Source organism: Musca vetustissima, unplaced genomic scaffold, assembly GCF_032173495.1.
Source record: "Musca vetustissima isolate MV318-11 ecotype Yass unplaced genomic scaffold, APGP_CSIRO_Mvet_v1 utg299, whole genome shotgun sequence".
NCBI lineage: Eukaryota > Metazoa > Arthropoda > Insecta > Diptera > Muscidae > Musca > Musca vetustissima.
In genome coordinates, this window is record NW_026881778.1 from 275,619 (window position 1) to 297,892 (window position 22,274).

The 22,274-nt window shown below is 35.3% G+C and overlaps 3 protein-coding genes across 3 annotated transcripts in view; 2 read left to right on the top strand and 1 right to left on the bottom strand.

The window, feature by feature from the left end:
• Positions 1-13,676, top strand: part of LOC133327774 (myogenic-determination protein) — a 38,300-nt gene extending 24,624 nt beyond the window's left edge. Inside the window, exons 5-6 of the mRNA XM_061536311.1 lie at positions 10,160-10,232; positions 13,240-13,676. Of these exons, the coding sequence (XP_061392295.1) occupies positions 10,160-10,232; positions 13,240-13,676 (510 nt within the window). The remainder of the gene's footprint in view (positions 1-10,159; positions 10,233-13,239) is intronic.
• A 2,623-nt stretch (positions 13,677-16,299) lies between these two features.
• LOC133327775 (alpha-tocopherol transfer protein) lies at positions 16,300-17,442 on the bottom strand. Its single transcript, XM_061536313.1, has 3 exons — positions 17,150-17,442; positions 16,623-16,995; positions 16,300-16,560 (listed from the first exon to the last, which is right to left on the bottom strand). The coding sequence occupies exons 1-3, from the start codon at positions 17,440-17,442 to the stop codon at positions 16,300-16,302; spliced, it is 927 nt and encodes a 308-aa protein (XP_061392297.1).
• Positions 17,443-19,818: 2,376 nt separating this feature from the next.
• Positions 19,819-20,861, top strand: LOC133327761 (alpha-tocopherol transfer protein-like). Its single transcript, XM_061536299.1, has 3 exons — positions 19,819-20,108; positions 20,163-20,535; positions 20,607-20,861. The coding sequence occupies exons 1-3, from the start codon at positions 19,819-19,821 to the stop codon at positions 20,859-20,861; spliced, it is 918 nt and encodes a 305-aa protein (XP_061392283.1).
• Positions 20,862-22,274: the final 1,413 nt, after the last annotated feature.

Sequence of the window (22,274 nt, forward strand, 5' to 3'; positions counted from 1 at the left end):
ATGGAGGCGTGGATTTTTTAAAGAATATTTTTCCAAAGGCGGCTGGATTTTTTAAAGAATATTTTTCCAAAGGCGGCTATGGAGGCGTGGATTTTTTAAAGAATATTTTTCCAAAGGCGGCTATGGAGGCGTGGATTTTTTAAAGAATATTTTTCCAAAGGCGGCTATAGAGGCGTGGATTTTTTAAAGAATATTTTTCCAAAGGCGGCTATAGAGGCGTGGATTTTTTAAAGAATATTTTTCCAAAGGCGGCTATAGAGGCGTGGATTTTTTAAAGAATATTTTTCCAAAGGCGGCTATAGAGGCGTGGATTTTTTAAAGAATATTTTTCCAAAGGTAGAAATAGAGGCGTGGATTTTTATAGATTTTAAATGATATTTTTCCTGCCCACCAATAGGCGTGTCCATCATTGGCCATGTTTTTTTTTAAAATATCCAAAATAAAGTTCCGGACCCATTATAAGTATTTCCATAATCCACAGAACATTACAAATATGGAGCCTATTTTTGAAAAAGCCACTATATAAAGGGATGCCCATATTTTAGGTATTTTGAAGGTCCTAAGCCCTTTGCCTATGACTGCAACTTAAAATTCCGATTTTTTGGAGGGTAAAAACAAATTCTTAACTGTGAATTTTCAATATAGATCTGTTATGATGGTCCCGGCCTATTTTAATTATTTTGAATATGTTTATCCCATTTTCCCACGGAAGTGGCTGCAATTTGGAAATCTTGGTTCATGGAATTTGAAAAACATAATAATTACAGTTCGATGTTTTTCTATTGATATTTCTTTTCGCTATTGATATTTTGCAATAGAAGTGATTGTTATTTTGCTTTGGGGGGTTTTAGTGTTAAGGCATTTAGAAAGTTCACCTATTGTTAGAGGGTATACTAATTTGTGTACCTTGTAGATAGGAACTTTCACTTCGCTTAAAGAATGTGTCGGGACTTCATATCCAAAACAAGCACCATTTCAGAAACCTATTTCAGAATCTATTGGAGGTCCCATTAAGAATTTGTTCACCCAATACTGAAATAATGATATTTATTTTCCCAACACCAATATTCGAACATTAACAAAATTGTACACCCAATTTGTACCCAATGTTTACTGACTGCATATGGGCGTGTGTGTTTTTATTAATTCATAATATCTTCATTAATTTGAAATTGCCACTTTGAATATTGAACAACAACAAGACGCCTATCCTTTGAAATTATTGTTGTCGTTGGCGTCATTTTCCAATGACTCGATCTTTAATTCACACCTTTTCTTTTTTTTTTTTTTGGTGTGCCGCGTCGTCTGTGTCTTCCTCTTGCTAAACATTTACGTTTACAAATTTGATGTGAGTGTTAATTTTTCAATACGCGGTACCAGCAGGCTTCGACCAACCGACCGACATCGAGAAGTTACATTAAAAATAAATGACTTCGATGCGAAAGATAGATAGAAAAAAACAACCACAGCAACGAAATAAAAAATTTCTCTCTGGTGAATGAATTTGTAAAAAAAAACGAAAAAATCTGCAAACTACAACCCCTTTAAAAATTGTTTTAGCATAGGAAAAACTGTATTTTTTTGATTCAGCTTTAAATGCTTCGCTGATTATTGTCTTTCATGCATTCGAGAAAAAAAAAATCAAAAAACCAAATCTCAATGAATATCATAAATGCAGGAATATCCATCCACTTTCCTATAAATCATATTTTCCTCATGAAGCTGGCTGGCAACACAGCGCCTGGGCCTACCTAGGTGAGCATAGAGATGCATCTTTTTGTTGCTGTTACTTGAAATATACAAATTTGCTAATTTACCATAAAACTTTGAATATTTATTTAAGTTTTACAAAATGTTTTGCCGTTTGTCTGTCTGTCGGTTTGTGTGAGTGTGACTGTGTGTGTGTGCGTGTTACTTTGTCATGCATGAGAGGCAACATGGCCTGAAGTAGTCGATCGTTGTTAAAGATGCACCAAGCAAAAGTAAAGTTGTTGTGTTGTTTTTGTTGAATTTTTTTGAAATCGTTTTTTAAAAATTTTGATTACATTTTGGCTGGTCTCCAATTGTAGGCAAAAGTGGCGATAATATTAATAATAATAATTACAACATGTGGTACAGTATTTGATATTATCAATACGATTTGTACATAAGTCCAGGGATGCAGAATTTATTCTTAGAAACAAATAAAAATGTCGATAAGTTCGACCGAAGCGCACCTTTTATACTCTCTACCCAGAGGTGGACATTAAAAGTAGTTAAAATCGATGGAGAAAACGAAATGCTATTGGAAAATTGGGTTAGGATCTTGAAAATACTAACAATGATGTGTGACTCTTGTATGGGAGCATGTACAAAAGTAGCCCGATATTTCAAAATTTCTGTGAATAAATTGTTTCGAATGATTAAATTACAGTCACTTCGTAAAACTGGAATATAGTCACTTCGGTTTGAAAATGGACCGGGGATCATCAAAATAAATACAAACTGGCTGGATTTTTTTATAGAGGTGGAATTCTCAAGTACCGAAATCTGGATGTTCCGCTATATGTTATAGGGACTATACAAAAATGTTGACCGCTAAAACAATCTATGCGTACGATATGCCTTGAACAAAATTATTTAAAAGATATCGCTTACGATGAACCTTAAAAAAATTATGTAAAAAGTCTTCGATCACAATTGACCTTAAAAAAAAATTTAAATCTATGCTTTAAATAGACCAAAAACAAAATTATTTAAAAAAATCTTCACTTACGATGAAAAAATATTGAAAAGTAAATTTATTTAAAAAATCTTTAATCACAATGGACACTGACAATAAAATATTAAAACCAGTGAACGGAGCAGTATAGTCTGACGGGGCCGAAAATCTAATTTTTCCTATATGCTATACTTGCACCCTCTACCCGATTATAGGTCATCTCCACAGCTCCACTTTCTAACCCTGGCAGATTTTCAAAATATTGTTTCCCGATGTGAATACAGGGTGAGATAAAAAAAACTGTCCGACAGCTGTTAAAATTATTCCAATGACAGCTCATTATATTGTTTACAAGCGTACGAAAACATTTTGGTTAGAATTTTCCAGAAAAAAGTTATTTGTGATGGAATTCAAGCGTGATAGTGTGATTTATTTATATCTGGCTGGAAACCCACAAGTGGCTATCGTTAGAGCACTCCAGCATTTAAATGTGAATAAATCTTTTGTGTCTCGTCCCATCTCTCGTTACCGTGATACTGGTAGCGTAGCCCGACCGGCAACATCAGCTTAAGGTCAGCTGAAAATTTGCACCTTCGGTTGGCCACCAGAACTCAAGCGCCGGACATGGTGATGGTGTGGGCCGATGGTCGCTCTCCGCTCGTATTCATCGGCCGTGGCATGAGAATAAATGCTAATATTATCGCGAAAATATTCTGGAGGGTGTATTAAAGCGTTGGGCACGCAAACATTTTGGTCGCATACCTTGGACATTCCAACAGGACTCAGTACCATCGCACTCAGCACGCGCCACCCAAGAATAGTTACAAAATGAGGTTCCTCGCTTCATTTCCAGCTCACAATGGCCAACAAAATTTCGGGATTCCAATCCGTTGGACAATTGTGTCTGGAGTATTTTGGAAAGCAAGGTTGGCACAAAAAATTACCAAAGTGTCGATCACCTCAAGCAAGCGCTTCGCCGGGAATGGACCAAAATACCACAGAGCAACAGGTTTTGGTTGATTTGACCCTCCGAATATTGATCATCATCTAAACAGCAGTACTGTGTATTTGGTCAGATACCTTTCACCGTATAACATATGTCGTGGTCTACATAGAATAGTGGCCTCTAGAGCCACTAGAAAATGTTACAAAAATAAAGTTTTCGGTTCCTTGCACCCCTAAATATCACTTGAAACTCTCTGAAAATAATAGCGTCGTCCTTGATCATATCTGCAACTTCAAAGCGATCAGCGCGATATTACAAAATAATTCGTATCAATTTAAAGGTCAACTACTCCTCTTGGATATTGTATCAACTTCGCGGGTCTATGTCCCAGAATACAAATTTTATTATTTTTCACACAAAAGTCTGGGTCCATTTGATAAATATTGACCGATCTTCATCAAAACAGGCATGGTTATTATATGGCCACAATCTCTCTCTGTGTAAAATTTCTTTGTGTTCGGGTCATAACAGTGGCCTGTATTGTGTTGACAAATTATAGTCGAAATATGACGATCGGTATACTTAAAGGTGGGTCTAGGACCAATATTTCACGGCATTATAAACTCTTGGGGTTGCACAAAGCTATAATACCCTGACAACATAGTTGTGATCTAAAATACCTTCACTGACAATGGACCCTTAAAAACTTATTTAACAAATTTACGTTTATTATGAGCCCTTGAAAAATATATATTTTATATTGGCCTCTGAATAAATATTTTAAAAGCCACGGCTATGTAAGCCCATGAGCAAATATTGCCTCTTAAAAAAACATTTATAACGTATAGATGGACTATGCAAAAATTGTATTTAAAAACTATTCAATTATAAATGAGCTGTTATTTAAAAACAAACCATGCCTTTCCCTGGAAAACAATTAAAACAAACCCGACTATTTTAATGATGTTAAAAATCTGCGTTAAAGTTGACCTTAGAAGAGCAATATTTAGAAGAATCGACCTTAAAAAAGGAAATCGAGCCTATGTTGGCCCTTGAAAAAAAAAAATATTTAAGAAACCACTCCTAAGTAAGCCCATTTAAAAAATATTTTTAAGAACCACGCATATTTTCGCCTTTAAAAAAATATTCAAAAAATCCACGCCGATATTGGCCGTTGGAAAAAATATATATAAAAAGCCACGCCAACGTAAGCCCTTGAAAATATATGTAAAACATCGTTACTTACGATTGGCATCGAAAGAAATGTAATAAATCTACGCTTAAGGTGGTCCAAGAAGAGAAATATTTAAAAATCCCAACCTATGTAAGTCCATGAAAAAAAAAACAGTAAGGAAAGTTGTAAATTCGGACTGGGCCGAATATCCCACTTTGGGGATATTCTACATATGTATATTTTCGAAGTATCGTTGACATGAAATTGAACGAACTTAAAAAAACTTGACCCACGAAAGGTTATAGTAACTTCAGTACATTGTACAAAATTGTGTGCGGGTCAGCCAATCTTTGGGTCTTTAGTGCACAATTTACATTAAATCAGACGAAAATATATATGGGAAATCGATTCGTGAAAATCGGTCCAGATTTAGATATAAATCTGGACCGATTTTCACGAATCGATTTTCAGAGACTTTGGTGCACCAATTACCTAAAATCAGATGAAAATATATATGGGAGCTATATCTACATCTGAACCGATTTTCACGAAACTTTGCACACATCATTCTAGATTTAATTCAGAACGCTATGCCAAAATGCGTGCATATGAAAAGATTTCCAGGGACTTTAGTGCACCATTTATCTAAAATCGCGCGACACTATATATGGGAGCTATATCTAAATCCCAACCGATTTTCATGATACTTAGCACACATTATAATAGCCACAATTCAGTACGCTTTGCCAAATTTCGTACAAATCGAAAGATGTATAGGGACTTTGGTACACCATTTACCTTAAATCGGACGAAGATATATATGGGAGCTATATTTTTATATCTGAACCGATTTTCACGAAACTTTGCACAAATCATTCTAGACCTAATTCAGTACTCTGTGCCGAATTTCGAGCAAATCGAATTATATATAGGGACTTTGGTGCACCATTTACCTTAAATCGGACGAAAATATATATGGGAGCTATATCTAAATCTGAACCGGACAAATATGTGACTTGTGCCAAATTTCATCCAAATCGGATCATAAATGCGACTCGTACTTTGTTTACAATTTAACATCTACAGACGGACGTACGGACATGCATAAATCGACTCAGAAAGTGATTCTATGCATATTCTCAAAAAGGAACCATGTGTCTATCTCGTTTCCTTTTCCCTGTTACAAACATAATACCCTGTACCACAGTGGGGTGAAGGGTATAAGTAGGGCTTTGTTGGCCCTTGAAAAAAATGTTTAAAAGAACCACGCCTATGTTGACCCATGAAAAACATTATATAAACAATCGCCGCTTCGCAAAAAATATGATGGTCCTTGAAAAAACTGTTTCCTGTTTCTCCTCTTGGGCGCATATGGCTTCAACAATTCTCCTACTATTCGTATTTGTACTGAATGTAATAATTAATATTGAAGTGGCATACCAGAGTGTCTCCCACGACAACTCCAAGACTTAGATTATGCGGATAATATTATTCATCTCTGTTATCCAGCATGCTGTTAAAATAACACGAGATTGGAGAGATTGATTCGCAACTTGCGATTTTTGTTCCTGTTATTCCTTTTGGGAGAATAGCGCTTGCATAAAGCATGAACTATACTTTCGACGTTATGTTCTTCTTTCCATAAAAGCTATGATTCTTGCGATGATCATAGGACCAACCGTTTTTTAGATGGAGAGGACACCAACTTCACTTTGAGCGCTCATTTTTCAGCCAAGTTTGTTCTGATCGACTTGAAAATTTTACCACATATTCTATGCTACTTTTATTTTAAAATACGCATTTTTTCTTTTCGATTTTTTGAATATGTGAACAAAAAAACAATCTGATCCAACAAACTTCACCCAGCATCTAGTACACTAACATTGTTTCTTTGATATTCAACAAAAAAAGTCTATACCAAAATAAAAAAATAAAACCCCCAACGAAAGCCAAAACATAATTAGAAAGGGCCACCATCACTATACTCTTAGGCGTTTACAAGATATTTCGCCAGATCATTAGACGGCGTACAAAAACACCGAACAATTGTATTACAACAATTTAGACAATTGTTGGCATCTTTTTGTGGTTTGTGGTTCAATGAATTTTAATTGGATTCACATTTGGCCACAATTAAACCTAAAGGCAAGAGAACAACAACAGCAACATTAAATACCAAGCAGAAAATACTTGACACGGTGGCGGTGTTGAGCATATAATGATCTCAAAAATTACATGTTTACATACATATCATATGTATGTCTATGTATATCAATTATATGCAGCAATGTAATGGCCAAATGCAATTGTTAGATGCTGTTCTGTTCCTTAGCATAGGGAGTGACAAAACGACAGATATACAGTCATAGAGTCTTGGGTTTTTTTTTTGCGGTTAGACATTTTTGATGGGTCGCCTTCTTTTCTATGCACGAGTTGTGCTGCAGCCAAAAGTATCACCACCAGCCAATGTGTTTATCTAATTTGGCCAACAATTAAAAAACATAAATTTTGGCTTAATCTCATCATTAGACTAAATATTTTGTTTCGTTTAGATACACAATTTAGTTGGACTCTATTGCAATGAATCATAAACAAACAAACATACACGCATACGAACACATAACACATACACATACGTATTTAGCTCATTACAGATTTATAAGGAGATACGATTTAGAGTGGCATCTAGATGTGGGCCACTAAAAGAAGAATTTAAATTTTTTTTAGAATATATGTAGGGCTAGCAGGACAAGGATTTTTAATGAATATATTTCAAGAACCAAATAGAGGCTTACCTACTTACGTAGCTGGCTTGTGACAGAACATTCGTTCCATAAGCCGAGCTTAGAAAAGTTTTCCAGGCGCGTCGGTCTTTTGCGCAGTTTTTCCAATTTAAGAGACCATTTTCGGCGATGTTGTCTTCGACTTGATCTTTCCAACGTATTCTTGGCCTTCCCCTTCTGCGTGAACCATCAGCTTGTTCGCTTTTATATGCCTTCTGGGCTGGGGCATCTTCATCCATTCTCACAACATGACCTAGCCAACGTAGTCGCTGCAGCCCAATACGTCTAACAATGTCGATGCCCGAGAAAAGCTGGTACAACTCATGGTTCATTCGACGGCGGTATTCACCGTCGACGCAGATCGGCCCATAGATCTTTCGGAGAATTTTTCTCTCAAACACTCCAAGAGCTGCCTCATCTGCTTGCGTAAGTACCCATGCTTCTGATCCGTATAACAACACGGGTAGTATAAGCATCTTGTAAAGTGTGAGTTTGGTCTGGCGGGAGGTGGCCTTGCTTTTGACTTGTTTGCTCAGACCATAGTAGCATCGGTTGGACATCACTATCCTTCTCCGAATTTCAAAACTGATGTCTTTCGTTTTTTTATCCCGGTACCATGGTATATAAAATCTTTGACTACCTCGAAGCTGTAGTTCTCAAGTTCCACAGTTGGTCCGAGTCCATTGGGCGTCTTGCGGTTGATACGATCAGCTTGGTCTTCTCGCCGTTTACTTCCAGACCCACTTTGGCACACTCCTTCTCAATTTGTTCAAAGGTGGATGTTACCGCTCTCAATGTTCGACCATTATCTCGATGTCATCAGCGTAGGCGAGTAACATGTGTTGTTTGGTGTACAGAGTGTCATTTCTGTTTACTTTTGCCTCTCGTATGACCTTTTCCAGCAGGATGTTAAAAAGGTCACACGATAAACTATCTGAATCCCCGTTCGGTATTACAGAGCTCCGAGAGGTCCTTTCCGACTTTAACTGCTGATCTTGTGCCTGTTAAAGTTATCCTGCATAGCCGAATTAATTTTGCAGGAATGCCAAGCGCAGACATGGCTTTATACACCTCTGAACGGATAGGGCTGTCGAATGCTGCTTTATAGTCGACGAATAGGTGGAATGTGTCGATGTGTTTTTCGTGAGGTTTTTCCAGGATTTGGCGCAGAGTGAAAATCTGGTCAATGGGGGATTTGCCAGGTCTGAAGCCACATTGTTATGGTCCAATAATGTCATTGACCATTGGCTTCAGTCGTTGTCACAGTGGATTTTTTAAATAAATATTTTTCAAGGATAATTCTCAAGGCGTGGATTTTTAAATAAATATTTTTCAAGGATAATTCTCAGGGCGTGGATTTTTTAAATAAATATTTTTCAAGGATTATTCTCAAGGCGTGGATTTTTAAATAAATATTTTTCAAGGATAATTCTCAAGGCGTGGATTTTTTAAATAAAATATTTTTCAAGGATAATTCTCAAGGCGTGGATTTTTTAAATAAAATATTTTTCAAGGATAATTCTCAAGGCGTGGATTTTTTAAAGAAATATTTTTCAAGGATAATTCTCAAGACGTGGATTTTTTAAAGAAATATTTTTCAAGGATAATTCTCAAGACGTGGATTTTTTAAAGAAATATTTTTCAAGGATAATTCTCAAGACGTGGATTTTTTAAAGAAATATTTTTCAAGGATAATTCTCAAGACGTGGATTTTTTAAAGAAATATTTTTCAAGGATAATTTGCAAGGACTTTTTTATAAATATTTATAATTTGTATTGAAAATTCCATGTACAACCCCATATCCGATCCTGTTTTGGTTTTTAATATTTGTGTGTCTGCTTCATAGAAATTCCTCTAAAATCTTTGTACCATTGGTTTCGATGCTTCACGAGATCACAATTTTGACAATATCTCCTCTCTGATGGCAATGTTGATGCGGTGATGAAATCATTTTCATTTATTTATTTTTCTTTCGTTTTTAATTCTTTTATTCGAAGATCTAAACAGTTAGACAATTAAAAATATATTTTCTTTCAAAATTTCGTTAATTCCAAATGCTGAGCACAAGTTATCTTTCCCCTCACCCAGTGGGGAAGATAATGTGTAGAGGGGAAAGTAACAAATTGCAATGGATTTCTGTTCCTGCTGCCATAAATAAGATTCTAAATGATATGCATTTAATGTGACTGCCGCCAATGGGACTTATTTTGCCACAGGGAATTGTTTTCGGTGGTTTCTTTCGGCTGTCATTCGTCGTTCGTCTTTCTTACATGCATGGATGATCAGCAACAGCAGCAACAACAACCACAAACAAAATAATAATAATAAAATGTAATTCTTAATTGCTTTATTTTTATCACAACGTCCATAGGCACACCACAAGAAGAAGCAGAACACCAAACACAACAACCAGATCAAATTTTATTTAAATTCCCATTACAACAAAATACCTATCTACTTAATTTAATTTATTTCAATACCTAATACCACTAATTTGTTTATTTCATTCACTTATTTTATGAATCTTTTTTCTGTCTCTCTTTTTTTATTTCAGAATTCTTATACAGGTGCGTATCTCTGTGACAGATTGAATTTCTACCAGCGTAGTACATGCGACACATTTCAAGGTATTTAGATTTATTGATCCATTTTATTTTTCTTCAAATTTATCGTAAATTTTCTTAAATGTTTGCCATCGTTTTGAATGAATCGGATTCGGTATTTTGTTTAAATGTTTGTCATAAATTGCACTGACACATTTCCATGGGGGGAAATTTTCTAGCAAAAAATGTTTAAGATTTTATTTAAAATGAATTTATAAATAATTTTAGACAATTTTTTAGAATTAGATTTTTTAAATAATGTTTTACCATGAGGTATAGGAGTAAATTAAAAAAAAATCAAGGACCAACATCAGACGTAGATTTTTTAAATATTTTTTTTTTTTGAAAGGTGCTATAGGCGTGAATTTTTTTGCATAAATTTTTTTTTATGGAGCTATAGGCGTGGATTATTGAAATACATATTTTTCAGGGAACTACAGTTGTGGACTACTGAAATAAATATTTTCTAGTACTATCCTAGGCGTAAATTTCATGGTTTATATATATATACATATATATATATAGAAGGACGCCATGGTTTCTTATATAAATAGAAGGACTACCATAGGAATGTTTTTTATATCAATAGAAGTACTCTCATATGAGTGTTTTTATATCGCCTCAGGTCCACTTTTTAGGCATCGTTTCGTTTTTCTTAATAATAGGTACTATTTTCCCTACTAAAATAAAAACATGTAGGAAAGCGAATAAAAGAAATAATATGAAAATGTAAGAGGCCTCGCGTTGGGCGCCACATATGTATACACGTAGATATTCTAATTTGTTTTCATGGGAAAAAATCTAATACTGAGGAATTTGAAATTATAGATTTATATTTTTAGGGACCCATGTTGGGCGGCATACTTAATCAAACTGATTTATAACAAAAAAACAACAAAAAAGTATGTAAGTGGTAGAACGTTTGGGCGCCACATATGTACAAATGCAGATTCCATACAATTTTATAGAAAATACAATATACCTCATACTAATGGGTTTCAAAGGAAATTAATAAACGTATGTTAAATATTCCACTTCACATTGGGCGCCATATTTGATCAAATGGAGATTTTAATTTTTTTTCTAAAAAGGTGATTACAAAATTTAACACAAATGAATTAATTAACATATCAGTGGCCCCACGTTCAAATAGATGTTTTGGGTACATTTAAACTGAGATTTTCTATTTATTTTTTCTTTGTCAAAACTTATCCTTTTAGCAAACACTAAAGGCGTGATTAAAAAAATATTTTTTTAAGGAGCGACAATCCTATCGTGGCTATCATACATAATCTTGTTTAATTTCATATAGACCCCCTAAGTTCGTCCCATTGACATGCATTTTTGCATCGAATGACGTGTACAAATTGGAATGGTCCAACAAATATGCTAGGTTTATCCCCAAAATATCGGATAATGGCAGGAAGCGTTATATGTGGGCTATCCTAAAAAAATGATATTGATAATTTTTTGAACTCAAAATACTAAATTACAGCAAATTCGGTTGAAAAATTTTGTCCAAACTCCCCAAAATACCGAATGATGGGGTAGCGTGTTATGGGAGCTATACCAAAAACTGAACCAATATTTGTTGTTGGGAAAATGTATTACATTAGGAAAACCTAAAATATAAAATTACAGCTAATTCGATAAAAACGAGTGACCAAACTCCCCAAAATAAAGAATAATATTGAGTACTGTTATATGGGGGATATCTTAAGAAGTGAACCGAAAGCGATCATTTTTTGTAGGGAATTTTTCTACCTAATAAGAACATAAAGTACCAAATTACAGCCAATTCTATTCATGTCATATGTGTCAAAAATGCCCAAAATACAGAAATATCTTATCTCTAGAGTTGGGCAATCTAGTTCACTTAGCGGATCGATCTTCCTCGTTTCTTTTTCAAAAAGGAACTAGTTCCTTAATGTAGTTCCTTTGCTCAATATAGTTCCTTTACTCCATACAGTTCTTTTGCTCTTTATAGTTCCTTTGCTCCATATAGTTCCGACTCCTACATAGTTCCTTTGAATCTCTCTCTCTCTCTCTCTCTTTCATCGTTCTTTTTTCGTTTTTTGTTTTTTCCATATATAGTTCCTTTACTCCATACAGTTCCTTTGCTCCAAATAGTTCCTTTGCTCCATATAGTTCCGACTCCTACATAGTTCCTTTGAAACTCTCTCTTTCATTGTTCTTTTTGTTTTTTTTTTCGCTCACATTTTGACATTTTGTTCTGATCAAGAATATATAATTTAGAGGGCCTCAGGTGAATATTTCGAGGTGTTGCAAACGAAATCTACCTTATGGTGGAAGGCATACAAATATTATTATCAAAATGTAACTTATTGGGCGCCATAAATGTAGATTTTCCAATTTGTTTTTATAGGAAATTAAAAAAAAAAATATAAAACTCAATTTGAAATTGCAAATAATTGAAAACAACAAAAAAAGAATTAATGTAAGTGGGCACACGTTGAGCGCCACATATTTTCAATTAGATTTTTCCGATGTTTTTTTTATAAAAAATAATCATTTTTAAAGCGAATTATTATTTTTTTCTACTGTTTTTAATTAATATTTGTCAAGCCTTAGATTTTTGTAAATAAATATTTTTCAAGAAACTACAGTATCTCATAAATGGTTTTTTTCCAATTTATATTGACTATAAGAAGGTCCGATTAATGTGCAATTTTGCATTGAACGAAATTGGTGTATATACACATTTAGTTTTGTCCGATTTCAAATTTAATCTAAACTTCATTTTTTGGTGGAGAGTATAAAAAGCATCAGGAGAAGGGAGGTCCAATTCTCAGGAAATATGAATTTCCTTAGGAAACAGATATTTCGTTGTAATCAGAAACACTAGAACTAGCCTTACTTTATTTTTATACATCGAGTTCAGATCAATATATCGAAATACCATACTACATGTTTGTGTCCCAGACATAAATTGACTACATTACTGAATATTTTTATTCTTATCACCTCCCCTTCCTGTTTATAATTTCCCTCTTTATTCTCTTTTTTACAGATTCATACGATTCATCATCGTCACCGAATGGTTCAAGTTTAGATTGTCTCAATTTGATTGTGCAGAACATCAACAAATGTACGACGACAATGAGTGGCAGTAAGACAGCAACGACAGCGACTGCAACAACTTCACCAACAAATTTACATGGAGCAACAACATATCAGACAAATAACAACAACAACAGCAATAACTTACGTGTCAATGGCAACAACAACACCAATAACAACATGCCAAATAGGCACGCAATTTCCAGTAACAATATTTTCAATAGTATTACAGTTAGCGGAGGAGGAGGAGGTGGTGGCGAAAACACACGGCTAGGAGGACATCATGGATCACCAACAACAGCATCAACCATGTCAACAACAACAACGACAGTCCCAACACCCCATTCATCATTGAATGCAACATTTAAACAAAAATGTACCACATGATGAGGGGAGGGGCGTTCGAAGCGAAGATTCGCGAACAGCAGGATGATAGGCCAAAAGATGCTACTATCGCTCTCTCAACTCTTGTGTGGCCAAATAGTAAAAAACAACAACAACACCGACAATGTGTGTAGTATCTAAGTCCAGAGATTAAATTAAAAAAAGGAGAAGAAGCAGCAAAACGAACAAACCAAGGATTAAATACCATCTAGATTATTAATTATAATTTTAATAATGTTATATATATGTATGTAGAAAATATTGTAAGTTAATAATAAAATAAAAGGATAAACACAATGTAAGATAAATGGAAAATGTTATGGTGTTGAATTTTTTTAAAAAGGGGATTATATAAAACGAATTGGGTGAGCATAAAATGCAATGCAGTCAGTTGGACGCCTAGCTTTTAAAAATTCAATCAATAGGTCAGGAAGTATAGTCGGGACGTGACTGAACATATGCGGCGAGGTCTGACGTCTTCCCAGCTATATTAAAAAACCAGTAAGAAAAGTTCAAAAGTCGGACGGGGCCGACCCTTCACCACTTTGGGTACATACAAGATATGATCACCGCGTATATAGATATTTGAACTAAATTAAAACGACCCATACACATACCAATCTAAAATTTATGGAAAATTTAATGTCAACCATATAAAATATATTTGGGAGCTATATCTAAATCTCAATCGATTCCAAGAAAACTTTGCATACATCCATCCAAACCTAAAACAGTACTGTGCCAAATTTTGACTCAATCGGACCAATATTGGCAGTATGGGGCTCCATTTACATAAAATCGGGCGAAACTATATATGGGGGCTATATGTAAATCTGAACCGATTTAAACAAAATTTGGAATATACCAATCTAGATATAATTCAATACTCTGTGCAAAATTTTGTACCAATCGGACCAATGCTGGGAGTTTGGTTCACCATTTATCTTAAATCGGCCGAAAATACATATGGAAGCTATATCTAAATCTGAACAGATGTTCATGAAACTTAACACACATCATTCCAAACAAAGATATACAGGGACTTTGGTGCACCATTTACCTAAAATCGAGCGAAACTATATATGACAGTTATATCTAAATCTGAATAGATTTTCACAAAACTTAGCACACATCATTCTAGACTTAATTCAGTACGCTATGCCAAAATTCGTGCAAATCGGATGATTTTCAGGGACTTTGGTGCACCATTTACCTAAAATCGGGCGAAACTATATATATGGGAGCTATATCTAAATCTAAACCGATTTTCATGAAACTTAGCACACATTATTATAGACGCTATGTCAAATTTCGTGCACATCGAAAGATATATAGGGACTTTGGTACACCATTTACATTAAATCGGACAAAAATATATATGGGAGCTATATCTAAATCTGGACCGATTTTCACGAAACTTAGCACATGTTATTCTAGACCTAATTCATACGCTGTGCCAAATTTCATCCAATTCGGATCGTAAATGCGACCTGTACTTTGTTTACAATTTAACAAGGTCAGACGGACATGCATAAATCGATAATGCACAAAGACACAATGAAGTTGCTTCGCTTGGCCGAAAGTGATGAACTGCCGAATTTAGTTTTCTGCGATGAGAAAACATTCGTTGTCCAGCAGTTTGTAAACAAACAAAATTATCGTGTTTACTTGCAAAGGAGGACAGCTGAAAATGCGCACCTTCGGTTGGCCACCAGAACTCAAGCGCTGGCCATGATGATGGTGTGGGACGCCATAACAGCCGATGGTCGCTCTCTGCTCGTATTTATCGACCGTGGTATCAAAATAAATTCCGAATATTATCGCGAAAATATTCTGGAGGCTGTATTAAAGCCTTGATTACAAATTGAGGTTCCTCGCGTCATTTCCAGCGAACAATGGCCACCAAAATCTCTGGATACCAATTCGTTAGACTATTGTGTCTGGAGTATTTTGGAAAACAAGGTTGGCACTAAAATATAACAAAGAGTCGATCATTTCAAGCAAGCGCTTCCCGGGAATGGGTCAAAATACCGCAGAGCAACATTCGGGCAGCCTGTGACGGTTTCATTGGCTGTTTGAAGGCCATAATTCGTGCCAAAGGTGAACAATTCGAATAAATCTAAACTTATTCTAAAATTTGGTGCTATTTCCGATATTTTTTGCTTTCGTTCAAAAAAAAAAAAAATAAATAAATAAAAAACAAAATTAAAATTATGGCGTTTGACTTTGTTGCAGTTTTTTTATCTCACCCTGTATATGAACTTTGCTACGGCAAAAAAGTGTTTCATAGAAATATTGGTTTTCGACTCCAAATCCGTTTGAGACCATTTGATCCCGATTTTCAAATGTCCGTCCCTTTGTTTGTCACATCTAAACATTGCCTATCATAAAATTTCTTCCAAACTTAAATCCAATTGAAAGAGGGTGTGTCGTTTCATTCTAGTCAAATGTCAATAAAAATACTCATGTGACAACTACCGAAATATAGGGTAATTCAAAATAATACCTATTGTTGGAAAGTCATTACATACAAATTATTTACCAAAAGATATCCAATGGATATTATTTAATATGTAATCGCTGTTTTATTTTACACAAACAAACAAACATACACACACACTCCCTGTTATTCAACATTTAATTTACGAAATGAACCATTCAGACCGGATAGCAATGAAATCTCCAGGCTATTACCGATGCTAATGCGAAGTTTTTCGTTCGTGCCATAATTGTCATCGGTGGCAAAATAGTTCTGATATTTCAGCATTACGGATTCCCAGTGTTTGAGGGACTCAAATTGATAGCCATTGTGGCCACCATATTCCACGGTCATGGCATCGCGTGGTATGTGCGCATACAGGTCCTCCGCTTTTTCGTGGACAATGAACTAAAACAAAACCATAGAAAACCACAATTATTTTTAAATTCTATTATTTCTCGGACACATACCTTCAGCGACATTTTTTTCGGCAGAAATGATGTTACAAAATTAAACATGGCCCTACGCTCTTTGCGCATATTTATCAGGTGAATTTCATTGACACGCAATGGGAAACAATGTTCCATTAGCATCCAGGATTTTTTCAACAATGACGGATGATATTGCATCATTTGTTCCATGCTGACATCGCGCACATCCACAATGTGTACAATTCCGTAGGCACTCACATTCGACTCCTCAACGGCCATGATCTCCAACAGCATAAATAATAATTTATAAATATCTTTGGGATTGAATATCTTCGGATCGTATTTACTAAATTGTGATATGACAAGTCGTGGGCCGTCGGGGGAAATTGGGTTCAGTGGTATTGTGTGAATGCTGGTGCGGGGAGGAAAAGAAGAAGAATTTTTTTGTTATTGAATATCGGGTAAATTAAAAAGGGAGTATTTGGATTTCAAAGGGTTGGATTTTTTTTAAGAATGTTTTTTTTTCAACGGGCATCAAGGCGTGGATTTTAGTCTTACATACTCACCCACTCCTATATAGTGTCATCAAATGCTCATCCAAACGACGTTGCATTAAAACTTCCGGAAACCCAGCCTTAAGGGAATAAAAACCATCCAAACGTTTTTTGGTTTCTTCCAAATCGAAACGGCAACATCGAAGAAATGCCAACAACAAATTCGGATTCTGACGGACCTTTAAATGTGGTGTCTTCTTTAGCCATATTTGCAGAGCAGCCAAGTTCTCTTCACATAATTCCCGATTTTCATTCTGCACCGTCTTTGCAATATCCACATTTGGCGGAGGCAATTTATTGGGCATTTGTTGTAACCGTGTGATTGACTATACCCGAGTATATCCTTGTTGGTGGATAGATTTCAACTGGTGGATATTTTTTGCACCCCATAACATTAATTTACATATTCCGAAAGTGGGTAGATAAACAAACAAAAACCACAGCAACAAATGGACGATGTCTGGCAGTCAGGTGTCTGGAAAATCTGATATATGTAGATTGTCACCCCAACGAAGTGATAAGGTCATATCATCTATCAATGCGAGAACTGTGTTATTTTTCCGATAACGATAATTATTCCAGTGAAATTTGTTGCAAAAATTGAGGAGTGGGGATAGAGATGTTATCTATAGGCGGGGGTATATTTTGGTAAGTGCTTCTAGAAACAGAAAGTGATAAAAACAGAAAATGTTACGTTAATTTAATCAATAAATATTATTAAATGATTTGCCTATTTTGTTGGGGTGTAGTAAACAAAAACAAATGACACATATATTTGTGATGCCCTATATTACACCCTATCATCGAGAAAACATAAATGGTCGTGTGGGATCCTTCAAAAAATATTCATTAAAAATCCATATCTGGAGAAGGCCTGGAAAAACCCTTCTCTAAAAATCTACATCTGGAGTAGGCCTTGAAAAAATATTCTTTAAAAAATCCACGCCTGTTGTTGGCCTTGAAAAAATATTCTTTAAAAAATCCACGCCTGTTGTTGGCCTTGAAAAAATATTCTTTAAAAAATCCACGCCTGTTGTTGGCCTTGCAAAAATAATCGTTAAAAATCCACGCCTGTTGTTGGCCTTGAAAAAATAATCTTTAAAAATCTACGCCTGTTGTTGGCCTTGAAAAAAAATCTTTAAAAAATCCACGCCTGTTGTTGGCCCTGAAAAATAATCGTTAAAAATCCACGCCTTTATTGGTTGGGTCCTTGAAAAATATTCTATGAAAAATCCAGGCCTTAGGGTTGGTCCTTAAAAATATTCATTAAAAAATCCACGCCCTTATTGGATGAGTCCTTGACAAAGTAAGGCCTGTTGTAGGCCTTGAAAACAAATTCTTTAAAAAATCCACGCCCTTATTGGATGAGTCCTTGACAAAGTAAGGCCTATTGTAGGCCTTGAAAACCAATTCTTTAAAAAATCCACGCCTTTATTGGATGAGTCCTTGAAAAAATAAGGCCTGTTGTAGGCCTTGAAAACATATTCTTTAAAAATTCCACGCCTTAAAAGGCCCTTCAAAAATTCCACGCCTTAAAAGGCCCTTCAAAAATATTCTTTAAAAAATCTACGCCGTAAAAGGTCTTCAAAGATAATCTTTAAAAAATCCACGCCTTAAAAGGTCCTTCAAAAATATTCTTTAAAAAATACACGCCTTAAATGGTCCTGGAAAAAATAATCTTTAAAACATCCACGCCTTAAATGGTCCTTGAAAACATAATCTTTAAAATGTCCACGCCTTAAAAGGTCCTTCAAAAATATTCTTTAAAAATCCACGTACCTGAAAAAAAACATTCTTTAAAAATCCACGTCCCCGAAAAAAACATTCTTTAACAATCCACGTCCTTGAAAAAACATTTATTAAAAAATCCACTCCTTAAAAGGTCCTTCAAAAATATTCTTTAAGAAATCCACGCCTTAGAATATCCTTCAAAAATATTTTTTATAAAATCCATGCCTTAAAAGGTCCTTCATGGTTGTGTCCTTGAAAAATATTCTTTAAAAAATCCACGCCTTAAAAGGTCCTTCAAAATATTCTTGGTTGTGTCCTTGAAAAATATTCTTTAAAAAATCCACGCCTTAAAAGGTCCTTCAAAATATTCTTGGTTGTGTCCTTGAAAAATATTCTTTAAAAAATCCACGCCTTAAAAGGTCCTTCAAAATATTCTTGGTTGTGTCCTTGAAAAATATTCTTTAAAAAATCTACGCCTTTAAAGGACCTTCAAAATATTCTTTATTGTGTCCTTGAAAAATATTCTTTAAAAAATCCACGCCTTTATTGGTTGGGTCCTTGAAAAAATGTTCTTTAAACAATCCACGCCTAAAATATGGTCGGGTCCATAAAAAAATATTCTCCACAACTTAAACATTCGGTTCTTTGGAAAAATAGTGTTGCCTAGTGTCCATGCGTATATTTTTCGGCAATAATCGCCACTGATTGATTATATCCGTAGATAATGTATAGACAAGAAAAAACAAAAAATCCAGACCCCATCCGGTAGCTTATCTCATCGAATAGTCACATCAATTATCCATGACTATCTGGAATTTACATGAACGCATTACGAACTAATAAAAAAAATCGATTCGTGGATCGTAAAAACCAATTGATTTCCAATCACGGCAATCAGTTACCAATTAGCCGGAGACCAGTGCTAACAAACTTTTGCGAATCGCCTAAATATGAGACCCCTATCACCAACATTGGCTGAAATAGCCCGTCGGGATTTAAATGAAACACCGGAACGTATACATCAGGATTTACAGATTCTGCGGGAATGGATACGAAAGCAACGACATTTGCGGGCCCGAACATCTGATGAATTTTTAATAGCATTTTTACGACGTTGCCGCTATAGTTTGGAGGAGACAAAACGGCGCATCGATAAATTTTTCACTTTCTACAATGTTTTTCCCGAGGTCTATCGGAATCGTTGTATAACACGTCGAATATTTGATATTAATCGATTGGGGTAAGAATTCGATTCCAATCATATCGAAGTGAAATAATTGTTTCCCCTTTCCAGCGTCCACTATTATCCCGAATTTCCCAAGTGTTCGGACAAATCTGCCATACTTATTGCCCGCTTTGGCCAGTTCGACCCCAGCTTCTATCACGTCAAGGAGATCTTCCAGTTCATTATGATGGCCATGGAAATTATTTCACTGGAAAATGACTATGCCACTGTGGCGGGCGTGTCACAAATTTTAGATTTACAAAATATTAACTATGATCATCTGCAGCGATTCGATCGCACGATATTTCAGCGATACTATACCTGGCTGGAGGAATGTTGTCCGTTGCGCATCAAAGAGGTCTATGTCATAAATGCCTCGAAGGAGATACAACGACATATAAATATGATGTTGATATTGCTGAAAAACCAAAAATTGCAACCGGTAAAGGGAGGATGACAGGAATTTTAATTTTAATTTTTTATTTTATTTGAATTCTTCTTTCCTACTTTTAGATCCATGTCATCAAGACCATGGAGGATTTATACGATCACATACCGAAACGTAATCTACCCGAAGAGTATGGCGGTAGCAATGGCCATATTGCCGAATGCATTGCCTATATGGAAGATATGTTACATAATTATCGCAGCTATTTTGACGAGGACACACTATATGGGGTATCAGAAGAGCTAAGAACCGGTGATATTGTACCATATGAAGCGGAATTTGGTCTATATGGAACATTTAGACAACTGCCATTTGATTGAGTCGTAAAGGAGGATAAATAAAATAATAGTTTATAATAATAGAAGAAGACATTATTTTTATTCGGGATCGAAGAGCTTAAAAATCACATGCGGTTTTCAAGACATTAAATGGCTGGCTGGGTTATAGTTCTTATATAGTTCATTATCGAACCTTACGTTCTAGTTTTTTATCTCGATATCCTCCGCAGGTAAAATGATTACAACAGAGTCTTAGAACCAAACCCAAAACGCGGAACGGATATGGCTAGATCGTCTTTATAGGGTTGGAAGTGAATATTTCGATGAGTTACAAACGGAATGACAAAATTAATATACCCTCCATACTATGGTGGAGGGTAAAAAAATCTTAGGAAAAATATACTTTAACAAATTCACACCATTAATGGTTGGGTTCTTGAAAAAATATTCTTCAAAACATTCACGCCTTAAATTGTCGGTTCCTTAGGAATATTCTTTAAAAATCCCCGTCTTACATAGGGTCGGATTATTTTGTAAAACCATTTTTAAAAAATCTCCGCCTTAAATAGGGTCGGGTTCTTTTGGAAAACTGTTCTTAAAAAATCCACGCCTTGAAAAAATATTCTTTAAAAAATCCACGCCTTAAATGCTCGGGGCCTATGCAGAGCCTTGAAAAAATATTCTTTAAAAAGTCCACGCCTCAAAATGTTCGGGGCCTATGTAGAGCCTTGAAAAAATATTCTTTAAAAAGGCCACGCCTTAAATGTTCGGGGCCTATGTAGAGCCTTGAAAAAATATTCTTTAAAAAGTCCACGCCTTAAATGTTCGGGGCCTATGTAGAGCCTTGAAAAAATATTCTTCAAAAAGTCCACGCCTTAAATGTTCGGGGCCTATGAAGAGCCTTGAAAAAATATTCTTTAAAAAGTCCACGCCTGAAATGTTCGGGGCCTATGTAGAGCCTTGAAAAATATTCTTCAAAAAGTCCACGCCTTAAATGTTCGGGGCCTATGAAGAGCCTTGAAAAAATATTCTTTAAAAAGTCCACGCCTTAAATGTTTCGGGGCCTATGTAGAGCCTTGAAAAAATATTCTTTAAAAAGTCCACGCCTTAAATGTTCGCGGCCTATGTAGAGCCTTGAAAAATATTCTTTAAAAAGTCCACGCCTTAAATGTTCGGGGCCTATGTAGAGCCTTGAAAAAACATTCTTTAAAAAGTCCACGCCTTAAATGTTCGGGCCTATGTATAGACTTGAAAAAATATTCTTTAAAAAGTCCACGCCTTAAATGTTCGGGGCCTATGTAGAGCCTTGAAAAATATTCTTTAAAAAGTCCACGCCTTAAATGTTCGGGGCCTATGTAGAGCCTTGAAAAAACATTCTTTAAAAAGTCCACGCCTTAAATGTTCGGGCCTATGTATAGACTTGAAAAAATATTCTTTAAAAAGTCCACGCCTTAA

Excerpts from the sequence above, each read along its gene's own strand:
- LOC133327775 (XM_061536313.1), bottom strand. The coding sequence starts at position 17,442 with ATGCCCAATAAATTGCCTCCGCCAAATGTGGATATTGCAAAGACGGTG. Across the intron at positions 16,996-17,149 it reads ATGACACTATATAGGAGTGG|CATTCACACAATACCACTGA; the intron begins GTGAGTATGTAA and ends TCCCCGCACCAG. Across the intron at positions 16,561-16,622 it reads CGAAAAAAATGTCGCTGAAG|TTCATTGTCCACGAAAAAGC; the intron begins GTATGTGTCCGA and ends GTTTTGTTTTAG.
- LOC133327761 (XM_061536299.1), top strand. The coding sequence starts at position 19,819 with ATGAGACCCCTATCACCAACATTGGCTGAAATAGCCCGTCGGGATTTA. Across the intron at positions 20,109-20,162 it reads TTTGATATTAATCGATTGGG|CGTCCACTATTATCCCGAAT; the intron begins GTAAGAATTCGA and ends TCCCCTTTCCAG. Across the intron at positions 20,536-20,606 it reads AAAACCAAAAATTGCAACCG|ATCCATGTCATCAAGACCAT; the intron begins GTAAAGGGAGGA and ends TCCTACTTTTAG.